This window comes from Pantherophis guttatus, chromosome 2 (genome assembly GCF_059756535.1).
Source record: "Pantherophis guttatus breed Tessera chromosome 2, ASM5975653v1, whole genome shotgun sequence".
NCBI lineage: Eukaryota > Metazoa > Chordata > Lepidosauria > Squamata > Colubridae > Pantherophis > Pantherophis guttatus.
The window spans coordinates 234,874,449-234,892,250 of record NC_142064.1 but is presented as its reverse complement, the minus strand read 5'-3'; the positions used below and the strand labels follow the sequence as shown (position 1 = coordinate 234,892,250).

Genomic DNA, 17,802 nt, shown 5'->3' with positions numbered 1-17,802 from the left:
GGGCAATAAGCTGACTTTGTATAAATATACAAAAGTATGAAGGCTATTGCTTAACGCATTGTAAGCCGCCCTGAGTCTCCGGAGAAGGGCGGCATATAAATCAAATTTTTTAAAAATGGAAATATTGCTACATAGCACTGAATAAATCAATTGCCAGGGTAGGTACATCATCCTAAGACACTTTGTCTAGGTTAGCACAGTATGTCCAAACAAAGAAAAACAAATGGTTCAGTGTAATGTGTGAACCCAGTTAGAATCAGCATGCTGAAAAAACAGCTTTTGGAGATAGGGAGTAGGGACAGATAAGGTAGCAGGCATAAGAATGATTAAGCACCTGCACTTTGTCATTATTTTTTCCAGCTTGTGAAGTTTATGGCTGGCCACTGAGGATTTTTTTACACCCATTTGCAGCCATTATGCAGCTGGCATTTTGTGCAAATTTGCCATAATAATTAGAGATACATCTTAGTTTTTCTTGACATAATCAACTGTTTGACCTAAGAAAAATGAGCAAAACATTAAAATGAATATGTATGTTTCTTGTTTGGTTGTGATATATAAGCCTTCTTCTCTTACCCTCTCAGTACTAGAGGGAATTTATAGATTTTTTTAAAAAAAAGCTTTTCAAGTAATTTTCTTCTTATTTAAAAAGGCCACTTTTTAAGCACATGTGCAATAAAATTACTTATGTTTATTCATTGGACTATATATTGGAGTATAGCTCCTCCTGAAGTATGCGTGCATGTGTATTTCGGCAGGCATGTATGTGCCCAAGAAAATTAAAGATGCTGCATAGGATATGAAAATGTCTCTATAATTCAGATTGCTACTAGATATAATTCCAGTTGGCTTAAAATATCTCTACAATAGTTGTCTATTTTAACAATCTTGGAAGAAGTATATACTGAAAATGTAAAGCATTCAAAGTAAATGCAAGAGCTGCAAAATTTATCAAATGGCTAAAGAAATCAGTGTAATTAAGATGTGTTAGAATTATGGTTCCAAATTCAATAAAAAACCATTGCTCTATTAAATAGGATACAGCAGATGTATGTACATCTGCATTTCCATAATGCCAGCATAGGGCAATATCATGAGTAATAAAATCTGCTAAACCAGCTTGGTGTGACTGACAAGATTTCTAGTTATTCTCAGAAGTTTTCTAAGCAACCTCTTTTCCTCCCCCCCCCACCCTCATGTCCGACTCCTTTCCATTTTTTACATTTGTGGACTGCAAAATGTCAGTGCCATTAATCAGAGGTGACATCTCCATCCCTTTCTCTCATAACCTAAGAGCTAGTGCTCATTTGGTGGAAGTATTTCACATTGTCGACTTTATAGGCTATAATTGAGTCCATTGGACCTCAGTCAAATTACAACCAAGTTTGAATGTTCTTGCTGTTCTTCTCTAAGGATATAGCCCTAGGTAAAATATAAATCTGCTCAGAAACAACTGGCTGCATAGATGTTCACTGTTCTTTTTACTCTATCCTGCTTTCTTTTGGTTGTAGGAAGAGGTAAATATCTATACTGGAGATTAGGAATTTGTAGGCATGTAAACAGAAAATTTCAACTGGAAATTTATCTAATTCATTGTATGTAGCCTGGAAATGGAAGGGATGCGGTGGCTAAGACGCTGAGTTTGTTGATCGAAAGGTTGGCAGTTCAGCGGTTCGAATCCCTAGTGCCATGTAGTGGGGTGAGCTCCTGTTACTTGTCCCAGCTTCTGCCAACCTAGCAGTTCAAAAGCACATAAAAAATGCAAATAGAAAAATAGGAACCACCTTTGGTGGGAAGGTAACAGCGTTCAATGCACCTTTGGCATTTAGTCATGCCGGCCACATGACCACTGAGACGTCTTCAGACAGTGCTGGCTCTTCAGCTTTGAAATGGAGATGAGCACCACTAGTACCACTAGCACATATGTGCGAGGGGAACCTTTACCTTTACCTATCCTGGAAACAGAAAGCAATTCCTTCAATATTTCCTAATGTTTTTCCATGCAAATTGATATGGCTGTATTAAGGAACAGCATGAACTAAATAAACATAAAATCAGGGCAAAAATAAAAATAAACTTGAAATTTGACAGATTTGACAAATCCCTTCTCTGGGATTTGCTTCCTCTTGCAGAGGAAGATTAGAGAATAATTTGAAGATAGAAAATGCTTGACTTTGCTTTCAGATAAGGATTGATGACAGATATTTACTTTCTATCATTTATATTCTTATTTAAACACTAACACATACTGGGGCACCTGGGAAAAACTATCTTACTGTTTTCAGGGGGAAAAAAACCCCGTGTATTACTAATAAGACCATGCTTTTTCTATCAAAGGCCATTTCAAAGAGGAAGGAATATTTAGATCAGAACTGGGTTAATTATAGGGCTAATGAGATACTATGAGCATGTTCTATTGATTTTTTTTTGCATTTAGTTGTATATTTCCACTAGCTTTCTATGGGTAGTCCTCGATTTACAACAATTCATTTAGTGACCATTCAAAGTTACAACGGTACTGAAAAAAGTGACTTATGACCATTTTTCACATGTATGTCTCTTGCAACATCCCCATGGACACGTAATTTACATTTGGCTGCTTGACTACTAGTTCATATTTATGACGGTTGCAATGTCCCGGGGTCATGTGATCCCCTTTTGCGACCTTCTGACAAGCAAAGTCAATGGGAAAGCAAGATTCGCTTAACAACAGTGTTACTAATTTAACAACTGCAGGGATTCACTTAACAAATGTGCTAAGAAAAGTCGTAAAATGGGGCAAAACTCACTTAACAAATTTCTCACTCGGCAACATACATTTTGGGCTCAATTGTGGTCATAAGTCGAAGACTACCTCCACATTTGATACGGTCAAATGACTAATCAATAAAAGTTTCTATTCTGTTTTACCATTTTCAGTTTCCCCACAACTTTTGCTAATGCTATTTAAACTATAGCCTTTGAAGATAATTGTGGACTTTTTTTATCTGAGGGTACAAGGATTATTTTTCTATACTTAATTCCTCTGGAAGCAAAGCAATATTACTGTAGAAAGTGAAAATGCCTGGAAGGCTATAATAAGGAAGGGAGGGAAGGTAAAAGGGAAATGGGGAAAGGATCTTTCTCACTTGTACTGCTAATTAAAATTGTAAAGGATTACTTAACTTTAACCATTATGTGTGTCCTAGGTGGAGGAAAGCAGTCTCTAGGTAAAAGAATTGAAAAGGAAAAATGCCTTCTAGGGAAAATTTAAATTTTGCCCTATCTATCTAATATTGTGAATCTGTAGCCTATCATTCTTTGTCTGTGTGTGTGTTGTGTGTGTGTATCTGTACATGCATGTTTCAATAGGTCCAACAGTTCTAAATTAGAATACCCACATATTAGGGAACAGAAAGAAGAAAATAATTTTTGACATTCATTAGCACTTCTCATTCTGAATTATTCCAAAGTAATTGTGCTTCTTCAAAGAATCAGACTGAGAAGCATAGCCAGATGGCTGCACTGAATTGCTACTGAACAGTCCTTGAGCTAGTCAGAAAGTATGCCAACATAAAATTTTCTGCCCTGATTGTTGAGCCCTATTCTGCTGGGAAAAAAAAAAAATCAGGCTGCTGACACAAGCTGTCCTTGCTATTTTAACATGAGGAAAGTTGAAGAAAGCAACGTCTTCCAATTTAATTTGTCTTTCCATTAATCAACACCTCCCAACAGGAAAGCAGCCGTCGACTGCGCCCTCTAATGGAGGTGGGATGGACAAGGTTAGTTAATGTTTGGAGAGCCAGTGGTGGGATTCAGCTGCTTCACATCGGTTTGGGTGAGCCGGTTGTTAAATTACGCCTACCCCTCACCGCTATCAAAGTGAATCCTGGGCACTGTGCTGTGCTGCAATGGAGAAATGGGCAACTGTTCTGACTTAGGCTTCCTTAGAAAGTAAACAGCACAAACTTAGTTCCAGCAAACCTCTTTAATTCATACAGCTGTAAATTACTTTCATTTACAGTCCACAAGGCTTGATAAACAGTCTTTCAGAGGAAGGTTATCAACACCCACCTATCTCACGTGGAACGCTGCCAAAGAGCTAATTTCCAGATGTAGGGCAAGGCCAAACTTGGCACAGAGTCACAAACAGAATTTTCAAATCTTGAATTGGCCAGATGAACTAATTGCTTCCTGCAAAAGCTCACGTCCCATTCGCTTCTCTTTTATGTTTTATGGGAGGGGCCAATCATCTCCTAGCCTTACTTGCGAGTCGACCCTATTTCCTTAATTGTTCCTGTCTCCTGGCAGCTCTGCACATGCGCACACTGGGAACAGGCTCTCGCTGTTCTTCTGCCTCACTGATATCAGACTTCGGAGACCCCGGAGGCAGCAAAGAACCACCAGATGGCCTGGGCCCGCTCTCTGCCTCTGACTCAAAGCCATCGTCTGAGCCTTCCCCAGACTCCAGGACTGGCCCATGTTCCTCCCCAACCTTCTTACTGTCTGAATATGCTGCCAGCTCTGCTGGCCGCTGTCGGGCCACCACAGCAACGAAGTGGCTGGTGCAAGGGAAGGAGAAGGCCACTTTCCCTTTTTCTTCTCCCTGTTCCTCCTCCTTCCCTTGTGCTAGTTCACCCAGGGTCACATTGGCCATCTCAGGAAGCTTGTCCCACATGTGCGGTGGAGCTGGAGGATGGGGATGGGCCATGCCTTCCAACACAGCCAACCTGACCCTAGGCAAACCGGTTGTTAAATTATTTGAATCCCATCACTGCTAGCAGCATATCATGACCTATCAGTTCAGCTATTTCTGATCATGTGCCCAATGGTTTTCTGAAACTCACTATCAAAGTAGACACTAAGAGTGTCTACTCTTAGAGAAGAGAAGTGGTGTACAGAATAAAGTAGGTGGAATAATTGATAATGAGCTAGCTCAGTCCATCATTAGTGCGGCAAAGAAATGAAAATTCCAGCAGCAAATCCAATAATCTGCAAACACCCCAAGATCCAAAATAGAACAATCAAAATTTTAACAAGTGCAATAATATAAAATTGCTTATTGGCAAAAGCAGGGGGAAAAAACTATAATGCAATCTGGTATCTATCATCTTGATGCCCAGGAGCTACTGAATCAGATGCCATCTATTTTGTACTGGTGTGTCCAGCTTTTCTAAATGCTGAACCTTAAATTTCCCACCATTGTATCGCATATTTGGGTATAGGCACAAATTTTCATATCTATCAAGCTTCTAACCTGAAGTGCTCTTCTGAAGTGTTAGCAATCCTTCCCAGTTTTGCATCATGTGCAAATTTGATCAGCACTCCTTGTATCTCCTCATCTACATCATTTATAGAAATATTGAAAAGCAGTGGACCAAGACAAAGCACTAAGGAACCCTCTGCATGCCTCCCTCTATCTAGACCATGGGTGTCAAATTTGCATTATCACGGTGGCGTCACATGATGTATTGTGATCTTTTTTCCCCTCTTTGCTAAACCGGCCGTGGCTGTGGTCAGCGTGTGACACATCTGGCCCGCAGGCTGCGAGTTTGACAGCCCTGATCTAGACATAGATCTATTAAGATCTTTGTTGAACCCAAACCTGGTAAAGTTCCTCAACCAATCGAGAATCAGGACCAACCATCCCACATTATTCCATTGTATCAACAAAGAGGCTATGATCAATAGAATACATCCATAGAAATTCAAATGCAGTATATTCACAAATTTCCCTTGGTCTATTAATGTAATCTCTTTGTTGAAAAAGAAAAAAAAAGATGTAAGTTTGTCTGGCATGACTATTTTTAACAATCCCATGCTGTCTTTTAACTTTGTTCCTTTCTAAGTGCTTACAAATCCACTGTTAAGTTATCCTTTACAGGATTTTCCCAAGTGCTGATATCAAGCTGGTTGATCTGTACTTTCCTGGGTTCTCCCCCTACTGTTTTTTAACAAATGGAATGATGTTAACTGTTCTCCAATATTTTGATACATTCCTTGCCCTTCAGAAATTCTCAAATTGACTAAAGATATAGTCAGTGATTCTGAGATCATATCTACTTGTTCCTTTAGCAATTTGAGATCCACATAATCAAAACAGCAAGGCATTATCTCACCATTTCCTTACCTATTTTGGCCTGCATTTCTCTTCAGCTCCCCATGGTGTGATTTCTGACAGGTTGGGACATTTTTTTTTCTCATTTTGTAATTACATTATCATTAGTGTGACAGCTAAGTGATTAAGATGTCATTCAATTTGTTCTGTGCTGAAGAGTTTTGCAAAAGTTCTTTGTTGCTAATTTTACACCCAGGGGGAAAAAAAAGCACACACTTTTAAATATAAGTAATCAAATTAAAGATGCATTTTAGCTTTCCACTGCTTTACAATATTAACTCAGGCAGTTAATAACGTGAATGGAATATTTAAAAAGAATGAGATGAGTAACAGGTGGGCATACATATCCAGCAACCTTCAAGAAAAAAAATATTTGCTGTGTTTTTCTCTTCTGACTTTATCCAAGTATATAATTTATCGGTATAAAACTGGGAAGGATAAACTTGCCCTCATTTGACCACTATCACTGTCTTCTTTGGGAAAATCCCTTCAAATTAGATTTATCTTTGCACCAAGTCTGTTCTGACTTTCAGAAAACTGTGCTATTTTTTTGTAAAGTTTAAACAACCATAGCCCCAATAGAAGAAAATATCAGTAGTTCGGGGTTGAACTGTGGAATCCTTGATGTTCTCTGAGCTTGGAGTTTTCTTGCAGATGCTTTGTTATCCAGTTAGATAATATCTTCAGCGCTAGAAGGTAAATGGGGATTGCTCTCTGTTTACCTCTGAATCAGTGGTGGGTTGCTCCCGGTTTGGTCCAGTTCTTGTGAACTGGTAGTAAAAGTGGTGGTAGGCTCTGCCTACCCGCCTGGATGTCATCATGGATGATATGCACATGCGCAGAGCAAAGCGAGCGAGCGTGCACACTCCCGTTGCGAACCGGTAGTAAAGGTAAGTAGAACCCACCCCTGCTCTGAATGCCACTCATATAAGAGAACAAATCCCATTCTCTTCTAGCAAAGATGAACAACTGGATAATGAAATATCTGAAAGAAAACAACCAACTCAGACTCCACAATGATAGCCCCCTCCTAATTTTGATCATTTGTGGATATATATATATATATATATATATATATATATATATATATATATATACAAATGATCAAAATATATAATATATATCGTTATTATTTTTAAATATACATCCATATTGTGTGTGAACAAAGTTGGTTCTGGGTATCATTCATATTAATCCAATTCACAGAAACAATATTAATAATCTCTCTCACATTTATCAAATTTGAGTAATCTTCATTATATTGTTTAAACAAACATGAAAAGAAATGCCTAACATCTATAAATGTCTAATCTTTCTATTATTTTTATTTATTCTATTCATATTAATCCAAATTGCAATAACAATATTTATCTTTATAATAATATTTATCACATTTATCTAATTTAGGTAATCCTCATAATATTATTTAAACAACAAAAAAATTCCTAGCATTTGTAAACCTCTAATCTTTCTACCTATTATTTTTCTTTATTCTGTAAAAATGTACGTTCTAATATTTCCCCTATCTAATTTTATTTTCAGCTCCCTCTCTATCACTGCTTAGTACCCATATTTCTGTACACATGAATCATTTAAACTTCTGTTAAGTTATATTGTACTTCGCAAGGTTACTTTGTGTATTTATAAATACAGAATTACTATCTAGTTCACCTGAAGAAGGAGACTTGATTTGTTCCATCATCTAGTCGTAGAGTGACACCCTATACTTTCCCCCTCTTTTTTAGTGTGCACTTAACATGTCTGAATTCTTACCCTGAAAATGTAATGCATGAAACAGCCACACATATATACAATAGTGATTTTCCCAGGCAATTATTTCCATAATCAATTTGAACTGTCAATTCAGCCTCTCTCACTATCATGTTTGAAAATTTGAAAAGCTAAAATAGTCCAAGGACAGGTCGTCATGCATGCTATATTGGGTTACAGTTGTTCTTCTATATGAAGTATTTCTTCTATTAAAATAGACAACCTTGTATCCTGTATCTTTCCTGGGCTTTATGAAATTATGCAAGACAAATTTACTGTGAATTATTTAGTGCATGTACCAACAAGACCAGAGATTTAGAACAAGGTAGACTTTGAATTGCTTCTTGAGAAGCCTTTTATTTAAGCCATTTTTAATAGGTATAAAGAAATGACTAATATTAAACTATTCCAAAGGACAAATAAATATGCTGGTGAGCTTCCTTGGATAATTAATAATTAACCCAATATTTAAAAAGAGAATTCTCTATCATACTATCTGTCATGCTACATACTACTTCGGAATTCTGAAAGTAGAGATTCTTCTTCTTCTTGTGCCATATCTATCATCGGACATTGGCGATCATGTTAGCTATCTTGTTTTTATTAACATCTACACGAAAAAGTGCTGTTGAGTTTTGTCCAAACCAATCCCTTAGATTTTAAAGCCATGAAGTTCTTCTTCTGCCTGGAAAAAGAACTCAATCTTTCCTTGGAGGATCAAGTGAAGTATGCCGTATTTTTCCAGGTGTCGCATCACATGTCCAAAATATTCTAACTTTCGCTTTTTAATGGTTTTGATTTCCCTTTGCTTTCCCAGGCGGCTTATCACCACCTCATTTCTGATTTTGTCAACCCAGCTTATATGCAACAGCCGTCTGTAAGAGAGATACAGGATGCCAACTCATAAGGTCCTAATTCTATACCTGCCAGAAGTCTTAAAAGAGGAGATCTTTGATTTAAAATTTGTTCCAGGAAATATTTCTTTAACAAATCATTTATGGAAGTGAACTCAAATTCACCTTAGGTTACTTACTTTATTGTTTTGGCGATACTTTTTTTAGTGTTTCTAATCATCCTAAAAATTATATTTGCTCTTCTACTAAAGAAACCTGCTGGGTTTGCATGTTCTTTGTAGATAACATCTTCTATTCTGTTGCTTTCTGAAAATGTCTCTAATTCTCTGAAAAAAATTCTCTAAAAGTTTGCCACCCAAAGTGATAGTGGAATTGGACAGCCAATAAATTTAATAAACAAACAGCTATAATGTCAGGGTTCCAAGTAACACCCCCAACGAAAGAAGACTCCGAGGCTAGAAGTTCTTCAAGGTTCCACTTTATTAGAAAAGTCATATTGGCACATCTGGGAAAACTTGAACCTGAAAGCTTCCGGGTTTTCCCCACCCAAAAGAAAGTCAAAGTCCCTCCCCCCTGCACCCACACATCCATCACATGGTCCAATCAATCCACTGTCCCAACTGGAAATGCCTCCCAATTACACCACTTCAGGTGCAGGTTCAACATCCTTGACTTCCAGAGAAAAGAATGTTGTTATGGATAGATATATCTGCAACTCCATGCAATTCCCCCTCCCAATTTCCCACAGCATTAAATGTGGCAGCCCTGAAGATCCAAAGAAAAAGATCGCCTCCAGGGCTGACATATAATGGATTATTCTTTTGGTTTGTCACACAGTCAGCTTAGATGCTTAGATTGGATTTGGTATTTTTATCCATCTATTGCAGGAATGTCAAACTCGTGTCATCACATTGTTGTCATGTGATGTATGATGACTTTTCCCCCCTTTGCCTAAATGGGGGTGGCCATGGCCAGCGCATGATGCATCTGTCCCATGGGCCGCAAGTTTGACACCCTTGATCTATTCCTAGTAGTTCCTAGGACCTGGGATAGGCAGATGCTGTTGTCTGCTGGTGTTAAAGGTACCACAACAGAAAGTAAAGTTGCCTTTTGCGATTGACGGATGGTGATATTGTCAAGTTTGATCAATGGTGTTCAAGTGATGCTCCAGAGGTTTTGGGATTGTACCACGGATGAAATCCAGCAGGTTCTGACAGGTTCTGGAGAACTGGTAGTGGAAATTTTGTGTAGTTTGGAGAACCGGAAAATACCACCTCTGGCTGGTCCCAGAGTGGGATGGGAATGGAGATTTTGCAATATCCTTCCCCCAGGAGTGGGGAGGGAATGGGGATTTTGCAGTATCCTTCCCCTGGAGTGGGGTGGGAATGGAGATTTTGCAGTATCCTTCCCCTGCCATGCCCACCAAGTCACACCACACTCATCAAGTCACACCTACAGAACCAGTAGTAAAAAAAAATTGAATTTCACCACTGGGTTGTACCCAAGGCATCTATTACTGTACGTGCTATCTTTGCTTTGTTTTCTTTTGCCACAGTCATTCTACTTCTATTTGACAGTCTTTTTATTTTGTGATCCCCCCACCCCATTTCCTTCTGTTCTGTTCTGCTGCTTCCAGGTTCTGCCACAACTATTATCTGGACTTTTTTTTTGTTAAGTCTGGGGTGTTATGCAGTAGATATGTCTCTAATTCTAATTATTATTATGTGTGGGTAATTTACAGTTATATTTGTAGAATAAAACTGGTGGAAACTTAATAATTCAAGAACCTAAGAATTATTAAAATAGTATATAAAAATATAGGCAATTCCAAGTAGGATAGTGAAATTTATTGGAACGTTAATTCAATAATCTTTTGTATTGTGTGGATATTGAAGATAGGTATCAATCCCTGGCAAACTATAGTAATAGGTTCACCACAAGGGACTAATCACAAAAGTAATCCAAATTTGCAATAGTGGCAAATCCAAATAGTGGTAATCCAAATCTAGCCTAAGCATTGGCACCACCAGTACAGAAGGAAATCAAACTAGAAATCTAGTCAGCATTTAATCAGGCGTCAAAATCATTAGGCAGATCAAACAATCTGGAGCAACAAGAGACAATGTTGCAATCATGAACAACAATTTGCCAAGTAAGCTGTGTTTCTGTTTTCATTCTGGGTGGCAAAACTCCAACCAGTGTACAATTGACTCACATCTGGCACCCATGATTCTCAAGACTGTTGGCTTTATTATCTTGCAGTTCTGCCTGGGCTTCCAAACAATGGCACTATTATTCCTGTAAGGCTTATAATTTGGGTTCAGATTCCATTGATAGGGAGAGAAATGTTTTACTATATCAGAACTTGGTGGCAGGTGGGATGTGTCCTCTCAGTGGGCTTTCAGGTGTGATTCAAGTTCACCTATAGAGCCCTACCTGGATTAGGGCAGGTTTATTTGTAGGATCACCATCTCCTATCTCTGCTCACCTCACCAGTTCCAGCAGGGAGGATATACTCCAGGCATCTTCCATTAAATGACATTTTGTGGCATCCCAGAGTCATGCCTGCATTGTGGCAGTACCTTCCCTATGGAATAGTATTATCTTAAAGATCTTGATGGCCCAAAATTTTTAATCCTAGCCATTAAAGATCTCCAGTAGTGGCCAAAATTGTGGAAACCTTTTGGGAAAAGTGTATTTTTGAGATTTGATGGCTAATAACATCACTTTTTTTTGGACTTTCAAGATAATCATATTCCATCGCTGGAATGGCCTGGGAATAGCCCAGACCTTAACCCAATTGAAAATCTATGGAGCCAACTAAATAAACTTGTTAGTCAGAAGCGACCCAGGAATAAAACCCAGTTAATAAAAGCAATCATTCAATCTTGTTTCACATTATAACAGCTGCAGAACTAAAAGACTTGGTTCACTCCATGGGAATATTTGTAAGGCCATAATTCATGCTAAAGGTTACCCAACTAAGTATTAACTGATGTGATAATTTTTGTACATCTCGTTTTTTCTATGGTGATAATTTTTGTATTACTTGTTTTTTCTGTGTGTTTCACTTTTCTTCTTTATAGCGTAACTGCTATTCTAATAGCAAATCCTTCATAAAAGTTATTACATTACATTCTTGATTAAATTATCTTTCCATTGATACATAATTTTATGGTACTACTCCCCCCCCCAAAAAAATGGTGCTATTAGCTAGTTTTAGAAAATACACTTTTCTCAAAAGGTTTCCACAATTTTGGCCACTATTGTAGGTGTTCCTCCAGGCATCTGAGTAAGATAGCTAAGCAAGCTCTGATGTTCTGTTCTTTTTGGGTGTGTCAGGTTATGTTTATGTCCTATGGTTGTAGGTAAATTGTTGTATTTAATCCTTGTTGTATACTGTTTAGAGTTACTTCTGCATGATAGGCAACCTTTCCTATTTGTTTGTTTGTTTATTTCCCACCTTTATTCTATTTATAAATAACTCAAGGCAGTGAATATACCTAATACGCCTTCCTCTTCCTATTTTCCCCAGAGAGAGAGAGAGAGAGAGAGAAAGAGAGAGAGGGAGGGAGGGAGGAAAGGGGAGAGAGAGAGAGAGAGAGAGAGAGAGAGAGAGAGAGAGAGAGAGAGAGAGAGAGAGAGAGAGAGAGAGAGAGAGAGAATGGTCTAAAATCACTCAGCTGGCTTTCATGACTAAAGCAGAATTGGACTCACGGTTTCTAATCTTATGCCTCAGCTACGGATAAATCACAGACTAATAGAAAGAATAGGACTCATGTTAAAGTCTTACAGAAAATCCTAATTTTAGTAATTTTAGTAAAAAGGTGGCAATAGTAGCTATTACTGTAATTGAGAGAGTGAACAATTCCTGTCTATGAACTTGATTATGCACTTGTAATCTCAAATGGCTGTTGGAGGCTGACTTTCTCTTTTCCTTTTCCAGTTTTTATAGAAACCTTGGAAAGATCATCAATAAATTGTAGACATGGTGTAATTAGTGAAGCTCTGAAGAGGGGGTCGTGAGAGAGGGGGATAACAAATAGCCTAGTTAAGCAAAACTGAAGGATTGGTGAATTTGGTGTTGCCAACCTGTTTTTTTTTTTTCCCAATTGCATGAGTGCCATCTGCTGGTTAGTGGAAGTATAGCCACACACCGTATGATGCTGCTTTTGTTTTTTCCCTGCTTCTCTTTTACTCTGACAAATTCAGCTAGGCTGAACATTTCTTCTGCGGTTTTTGAAATATTCTCATTCAGTTTGATAACATAATTTCTTTTTTTAAAAAGAAATCCCTAAAAATAACATTATCATAATAACAAACTTTTCCATTTCCTTTGTCATACTGTAGTTGATGAAGTGCAACCATTTTTTTGTCATTTGTGGTACATTCCATTCACCAAAGAGCTGCATGGAACCTTCCATGAAACTTTTTCTGATCAGCCCTCATAGGAAAGCTATGCCAGACAGGTTGCAACATGAGGAAATGAGCATGAAGTTGGAGAAATTGGGATATATAACATCTCTTTGTGAGGGGGAAGAGGGGGGACAAAACTATTAGGAAAGTAGGATAGATTTTAGTACAATGTTGCCAGAGTAGAGTAGAGTAGAGTAGAGTAGAGTAGAGTAGAGTAGAGTAGAGTAGAGTAGAGTAGAGTAGAGTAGAGTAGAATAACTTGATTATGGTTTGGGACCTGGTTCTTCCTTCCTTCCTTCCTTCCTTCCTTCCTTCCTTCCTTCCTTCCTTCCTTCCTTCCTTCCTTCCTTCCTTCCCTTCCTTCCTTCCTTCCTTCCTTCCTTCCTTCCTTCCTTCCTTCCTTCTTCATTCATTCATTCATTCATTCATTCTTGCTTTAACTCTTTCTCAGTGAAATATTTGCAGCCAAGATTTCTAGCCTCTTTCACATTATTTCATTTGTTTCGAATTAAGATATGCACAGAGCTCAGTTTCTGATTTAAAAAAAAATATCTTTACAACTCTTTTTCACATTATGTTTTATGTGTTTTATCTAGTTATTAAACATAACATTTATCATTACACCCATTACCACATCTAGAGAGATTTTTTAAAATTAAAATGAAAAACTAAGTATACAACTTTCTATAAAACTGAAACTCTGATGGTATCAAAGATTCTTTACTACTTGCCAAAAGTAGAAAGAAACCAGCTCATTTCCCTTTAGAGTTCTTCAATAGCAATTTTGCTATAAAATATAGGAACAAATAATCTGGTTGCAAATTATCTAGAGCTTTATAGGTCAAAATGAACATTTCTGAACTGTAGACAAACAAACCCTGAAAGAAAGTAAAATAATCTACAAAGTACAATTGTACAAAAGCCTAGCCCCTGGCATTTTGCATTCTTTCTAGTTTCCAATAGTCTAATTTATAGTGTATTAATAGGAGATGATTAAATCATGATTCATCTTTCTTCAAGGAAAAGTGCAGTTAGCACGCCTTATCAACACTGTTGCATCAATGTTACGGGTGTGCAGGTATGTGTTTACGGTAGTTGTCCCAATAGTGATTAAAATGGCAATTACTTTTTCAACAGAGCCACCCACCTGGGTAAGCAAACCAAAAAGTGGAGTTTTCAGTGTTGGTGGAAGTTTTGTACTGTTTTGTGAAGCTATTGGCTTTCCTGAGCCAACTATAAAGTGGAAAAAGAACGGCATTCCTCTTGAAGGTAAGCATGGGATATAAATCTAACGTTCAATAATAGTAAACAGCTATATAAACTGGCCTTTTCCAATGTGTTGCTTCCAGATGCATAAGATTTAAATTTCCATTATCCCTAGTTATTGGTCCTATGAATTGGATATGTGTCTTAAAATCCAACACCACCATATTAGACAATGCTAGTAAGAAAGAAACACAGTGAGATTGCTTAAATTAATCAGTTTTATTTATTAACTTCCCAGTAATAGAGATGTCATGATTGATCATTTGATAAAGTTGTCCGGATTCCTTTCGTTCTTATAGATAATAAGCTATGTCACTTCAGCCATAATGCACATAATACCAACTGATCTGCAAATTTAGAATCCAATTCCATCTAATCATTGACTACAGCTATGGATTCCCATATTTTTTGGCATGATGGGTTTGTTTAGATGGATGCTGTTGCATAATAGCCATCAAGGAGCCTGGATAGCTCAGCAGACTAATGCATTGTAATTTAACTCCAGCTGTCTGCAATTAAAGTAAGTTCGAATCTTGCCAGGCTCAAGGTCGACTCAGCCTTCCATCCTTTCTAAGGTAGGTAAATTGAGGACCCAGTTTGTGGGGGCAATAAGCTGACTTTATAAAAATATACAAAAGTATGAAGGCTATTGCTTAACGCATTGTAAGCCGCCCTGAGTCTCCGGAGAAGGGCGGCACATAAATGAAATAAAAAAAAAAAAAAAGGAGATGTCCATTCAAAAAATAGTTTGCACAACCATTTTGAAATATTTGTTCTTAAATATGCATATCTCCGTAGAAAAAGAACAATAAGGCAAAAGGTAACAATAAATATCCTAGAGAGCTAGAAAAGATGTCAGAGAACAATTTCACCAGTCCTACAGTAGCCATTTTCTTGGAGTATCCATTGCATGTTCTCAAAATATCAGCTGTATCCAGTGGTGGGATTCAAGTAATTTAACAACCGGTTCTCTGCCCTAATGATTTCTTCCAACAATCAGTTTGCCAAACTGCTCAGAAAGTTAACAACCGGTTGTCCCGAAGTGGTGCAAACTGGCTGAATCCCACTATTGGCTGTATCTATTAATCTCTCCCCAAATTCATATCTTTGTACTCCCCTATAAACAAAACAAATAATACAAAGAAAACACTACTAAAAAAAAGCTACTATATAAAGTGGTGAAGTCTCCTTCATCAGCGGTCTTCCAAAATATACTGAATGGTCCTTGTTCAGAGACGCTCTACTACATACTGCCATAAGCAAGGGATGGACTTGATAACCTCAAAGGTAACTTCCAGCTCTCTGGTTGCATAATTCTAAGAATCTTGGTTAAGAGGATTATTGTATTTAGCATAGGAATTAATCATGCCCTATGGAAGATGCCTGACTGGTCCGAGATAAAAAGTGAAATGCAGGTCATCCACAATTTACAACTGCAATTGGGAACTTAATTTCTGTTCTAAGCAAGACGGTTGTTAAATAAGTTGGGTGTAATTTTATAAACTTTTTTATGCCATGGCTATTAGGTGAATCACTATAATTATTACATGAATCATGCAGTTGTTAAGATCATTTTGGCTTTCCTGAATTTTTTGTGGGAATGTTTATACTTTCAAGTGGAGTTTATAATGCCTGTTACTCATTAGTGGTCTTCTATTTTGGTATTAGCCAGGGCTGAGTCATATTTAGCTTCCAAGTTCAGATAGGTTGAGATAATTGAAATGTTGGACTAGAAGACCTCCAAGGTCCCTTCCAACTTTGTTATTCTATTCCATTCTAACTAGATTTGAAATTGAAGGTTAATAATTCATAACTTACTACTAGGGCAAAAACAACGGCGACTTTAGGCAGTTTGTCATTATGCTATATTACTAGGAAAATAGATACTGTATCTGCAGTTTGTTTTCAGCTTTAAAGAGTAACCATGTGTCACCAGCATGGTATTTATAGGTACAGCTAATTCATAAACAAATCATGCATCCAGAAATGTTAAGCTTAAAGCAAAATAAGTCTTATTCATGATGTCATTGTTTAAAGCTAATTATTTGCATAATTCAATTTGTTTTAATGCAGCACATAATAGCAAGATTAATGAATGTTTTCTACACATTCTCACTTTTTCTGTACGACTAAGGTTTTGCCAGAGAAAGTGGTAGGGATGAATTGGAAGTCTCTTATTGTAAGTAACACTTTCTTCTCTTATTGACAGATAACGAAATAAAATCCAGCAGAGCTGTTTTTTCAACAAGAGAGATCAGCATCACTGACTTGGAGCTGAGTGACACTGCAGTGTACCAGTGTGAGGCTACCAACAAGCATGGGACTATCTTGGCCACAGCAAACATTGATGTCCTCAGTAAGTTATTTTTACAGGGAATAGGTTTTTGCCCATACCTGCCATGCACAAGGATCAGAAAAGACTTTGGTTTGAAGAGATCTACTGCCTCTCACAGGGGAAAATGCTGAACTTCATGGATCTAATTACATCTGTCTTTGTATGTAAGAAATGATATTAATTATTATCAATTAACAAGGAGGCTAAAACATATGAAGAAGGTTTACAGGAACTGGGCATGGCTAGTCTAGTCTAGTGAAGAGAAGGACCAGGGGAGACATGATAGCAATGTTCCAATATTTTAGGGGCTGTCACAGAGAGGAGGGGATCAACAGTGGTGAAATCCAATTTTTTTTACTACTGGTTCTGTGGGCTTGGTGGCCGTGGCTTGGTGGCTGTGGCAGGGGAAGGATATTGCAAAATCTCCATTCCCACCCCACTCTGAGGCCAGCCAGAGGTGGTATTTGCCAGTTCTCTGAACTACTCAAAATTTCCGCTACCGGTTTTCCAAACTGCTCAAAATTTCTGCTAGCGGTTCTCCAGAACCTGTCAGAACCTGCTGGATTTCACCCCTGGGGTCAACCTGTTTTCCAAGGCACCTGAAGGCCAGACAAGGAATAATGGATGGAAACTGATCAAGGAGAGATTCAATCTAGAAATAAGGAGAAATTTTCTGACAGTGAAAGCAATCAACCAGTGGAACAGCTTGCCTTCGGAAGTTGTGTGAGCTTCATCACTGGAGGCTTTCAAGAAAAGACTGGACTGCTATCTGTCAGAAATAGTGTAGGGTCTCCTGCTTGGGTGAGGGTTGGACTAGATGATCTACAAGTCCCTTCCAACTTTGTTAATCTGTTAAGAGTAAGGTAACTAAGTATCTGGGGGATAGTATTAGGGTACATTATATTTAAAATGGTAGTTAGAATCGATCCATTTTTTTAGATTAGAATGATCCATGTGTCATCATAGTTAGCCAACAAAACTTTTCAATGTCTATATTTCTGCTTAGAATGGCATTTGTACAAATAATGCTAATCTAGTAAAAAAAAAGACTATTCATACAGCTG

The 17,802-nt window shown here is 37.8% G+C and overlaps 1 protein-coding gene across 13 annotated transcripts in view; it reads left to right on the top strand.

Moving 5' to 3' along the window:
* The window catches only part of CHL1 (cell adhesion molecule L1 like), a 207,024-nt gene that overhangs the window by 147,267 nt on the left and 41,955 nt on the right, over positions 1 to 17,802 (top strand). For all 13 annotated transcript variants that reach the window (XM_087887919.1, XM_087887924.1, XM_034440548.3 and 10 more), the window contains 2 exons: positions 14,275 to 14,406; positions 16,613 to 16,759. In XM_087887919.1, the coding sequence (XP_087744045.1) occupies positions 14,275 to 14,406; positions 16,613 to 16,759 (279 nt within the window). The remainder of the gene's footprint in view (positions 1 to 14,274; positions 14,407 to 16,612; positions 16,760 to 17,802) is intronic.